Here is a 2,396-nt window from a genome sequence, read left to right as displayed (position 1 = left end):
CCCACACACACACCTGTGCGACTGATGACGTTGTCGTTGATGACCGCGCCAGTGCGATGAAAAGACGTGGGAACGAATAGCGGTCTCATAATAATATGATTCTTTAAATTTTGTGTGGTAGCATAGTCCTCAGGTCTGTAATCTTCTTAATTCTAGACACTTCTATACTTATTTCTACTCTCATTCGGTTTGTTTGTAACTATGCAAAATGTTTACGCAGACATTACCGGAGAATATACAAGGAGATATTTCTCCTATCATATTTATTGTATAGCTGCTGATAACAAGCGTTCATAGCGAAAACTGTAAATATTAGTCACTATTCCCATAACCTTCCTCCTGCCTAAATTATTGATACTATTCTCGCTTTCTTCATCGCTGATCAGGGTGCGGTCAATTCAAACCACCGAAGCCAGAGATGGGTGAAATGAGTTGCAGCTTCAGTGCTCGAACTTGTGGTTTCGCATGTGATCTGATCTGCCCTACTCCTGAGGGCAAGACTGCTTTGGTGCTTAATCAGGTTGGCAAAACAGTGATCAAAATAATTAATTTGAAAGCCCGCAAACAGAGAGAAATAATGGTAACAATATTTCTGTATTTACTCAAGCTTTCTGGGATGTAATTTTAATAAATTGAAGTGCAAAGCATGAAAAGACATAATTTTGGTCGTTTTGAAGGTGAAGAACTCGATCTACTCTGCTCCTACGTCTTTAAGCTTTTCTCTTTCTTTAGCAAGAATTAGACGTAGTAGGTCCCAAAGAGAGAAGAAATAAATTTGGCGTGCTGAAACGCCCGCTGCCATCATCGTGTTGGTCAAGTTCCTGAACCAGCTACCCACAGCGGGGTAATTAGGGTCACAGGGACATGTGTCACTAATTTTAAGTGACCTTGTTGTCTAACCTTTCAACGCTGGAGTCGGAAGTGTATTTTACTTTAGTATTAGTGTTTTAGTAAGAGTTTATTTTCGGCACTTGCATCATAACTATGCCATTTAAGAGCCACGATTTAAGTTGTTATTATATTAGAGAGTAGGATGCAAAAAAAAAGAAGAAAAAAAAGGAGGAGAGATAAGGATTAGGCTTATCATGTATAATTATACGTGTTTGATATTATCAAGGATAGGAAAGAAGGAGCAAACCACGCTAAATCACCCGCCCACCACTCATATTTGAGGTGCAGGTATTAGGTGCTTCGCCGCCGCAGGTAGATGACCTGGGTTCGATTCCTGTATGGGGATAATTTACAAAAAAAGTTGTAGGTTGTTTGATTTTTACAGACCACCCTGTATTTTGATCGAGCATCTCGGTCTTTCATCTGGGAGTAGTATTCCTCTCAGCCTGCCCCATAAATGATCTAGATTTAGTCGATGGGGACGTAAAATATAAAAAAAGCAACTGTGTAACAGACTGCGTTCAGTACGCTTTGTGTGGTCGCGTTATAGTGTCTTTATTTAAACGAATACATCCTAGGTAAATGAGGAAACACTTTGCTGTATCCAATAGTGCTCAAGTTCGACGATTTGGAGTTAGATTTGAAATACAAATTAGGGCCTTTGTTCGACTCCTGGCTTCTCCCAGACAATTAAGGGGTATCTCTAGAAAATGATTTTTTTTTCTTGTTCCGCTGTTCGTCCAGTTTACAAACAGAAGGTCACTCCTGACGCTTGCACAACGAGAAAGTGCTTGTTTGGAGCCATGCCCAGAATAGAAAACTGATAATTCTTTTGTTTCTTTCAAATGGACTTAATCGGAGTACCCCGTTAGTATTGCCGCTTATAGGCCTACTTTCGGTTTATCCATACTTATTAAATGTCTCTAATACGACATGTCAGACTCTATGCAATCTATTACATTTAGATTCCTTTCTTACTTTCACAGACGACAGTGAACTAAATATGACTTTAATAATACAATTATAAGGGAATTGCATTTCTATTCCTGATATCGTAAAAAAAGCGGGAAAGGGGGGAAGGGGTGCTCCTATGGTATTATGCAAGTTTATTGAGGTGTGGAGGAGGGAGAGAGTTCACCCAGTTTGCATCCCAAAAATATTCGGGATCTAGCTCTCGTGGCTCCCTTTTAACTTATAAGAGTAAATTTTAAATAGACCCAGAATAAGAGGTATCAATTTTTGCACACGCATAAGATAGCGCTAAACGGAACATTGGGTCCGAAGCAGACGAATTCTTATAATGCCGCACATCACCGGGGTTGTTAAAATATTCCATTTCATTTCCAGAAGAGACATGGTAGAGACATGTACTTGTGCACTGCTGGAAATTGGAAACGACGAGAGACTCCTCAGACATTTTGTAAAGGTAAACGTTCCAGAATTGCCTTGAAATCTAATCAGTCTCGTTATACCCCTCCTTCCCCCCCCACCCCCGCCTGATTCTC

The 2,396-nt window shown here is 40.1% G+C and overlaps 1 protein-coding gene across 2 annotated transcripts in view; it reads left to right on the top strand.

Annotated features, from left to right (window-relative positions):
• LOC101852328 (ferritin light chain, oocyte isoform) overlaps positions 1-2,396 on the top strand; it is an 18,821-nt gene that overhangs the window by 9,523 nt on the left and 6,902 nt on the right. For both annotated transcript variants that reach the window (XM_005100710.2, XM_005100709.2), the window contains 2 exons: positions 387-520; positions 2,239-2,317. In XM_005100710.2, the coding sequence (XP_005100767.1) occupies positions 387-520; positions 2,239-2,317 (213 nt within the window). The remainder of the gene's footprint in view (positions 1-386; positions 521-2,238; positions 2,318-2,396) is intronic.

Source organism: Aplysia californica, unplaced genomic scaffold, assembly GCF_000002075.1.
Source record: "Aplysia californica isolate F4 #8 unplaced genomic scaffold, AplCal3.0 scaffold00257, whole genome shotgun sequence".
Taxonomy (NCBI): domain Eukaryota; kingdom Metazoa; phylum Mollusca; class Gastropoda; order Aplysiida; family Aplysiidae; genus Aplysia; species Aplysia californica.
The sequence above is the reverse complement of the archived record's forward strand: the minus strand, read 5'-3'. Positions and strand labels throughout refer to the sequence as shown.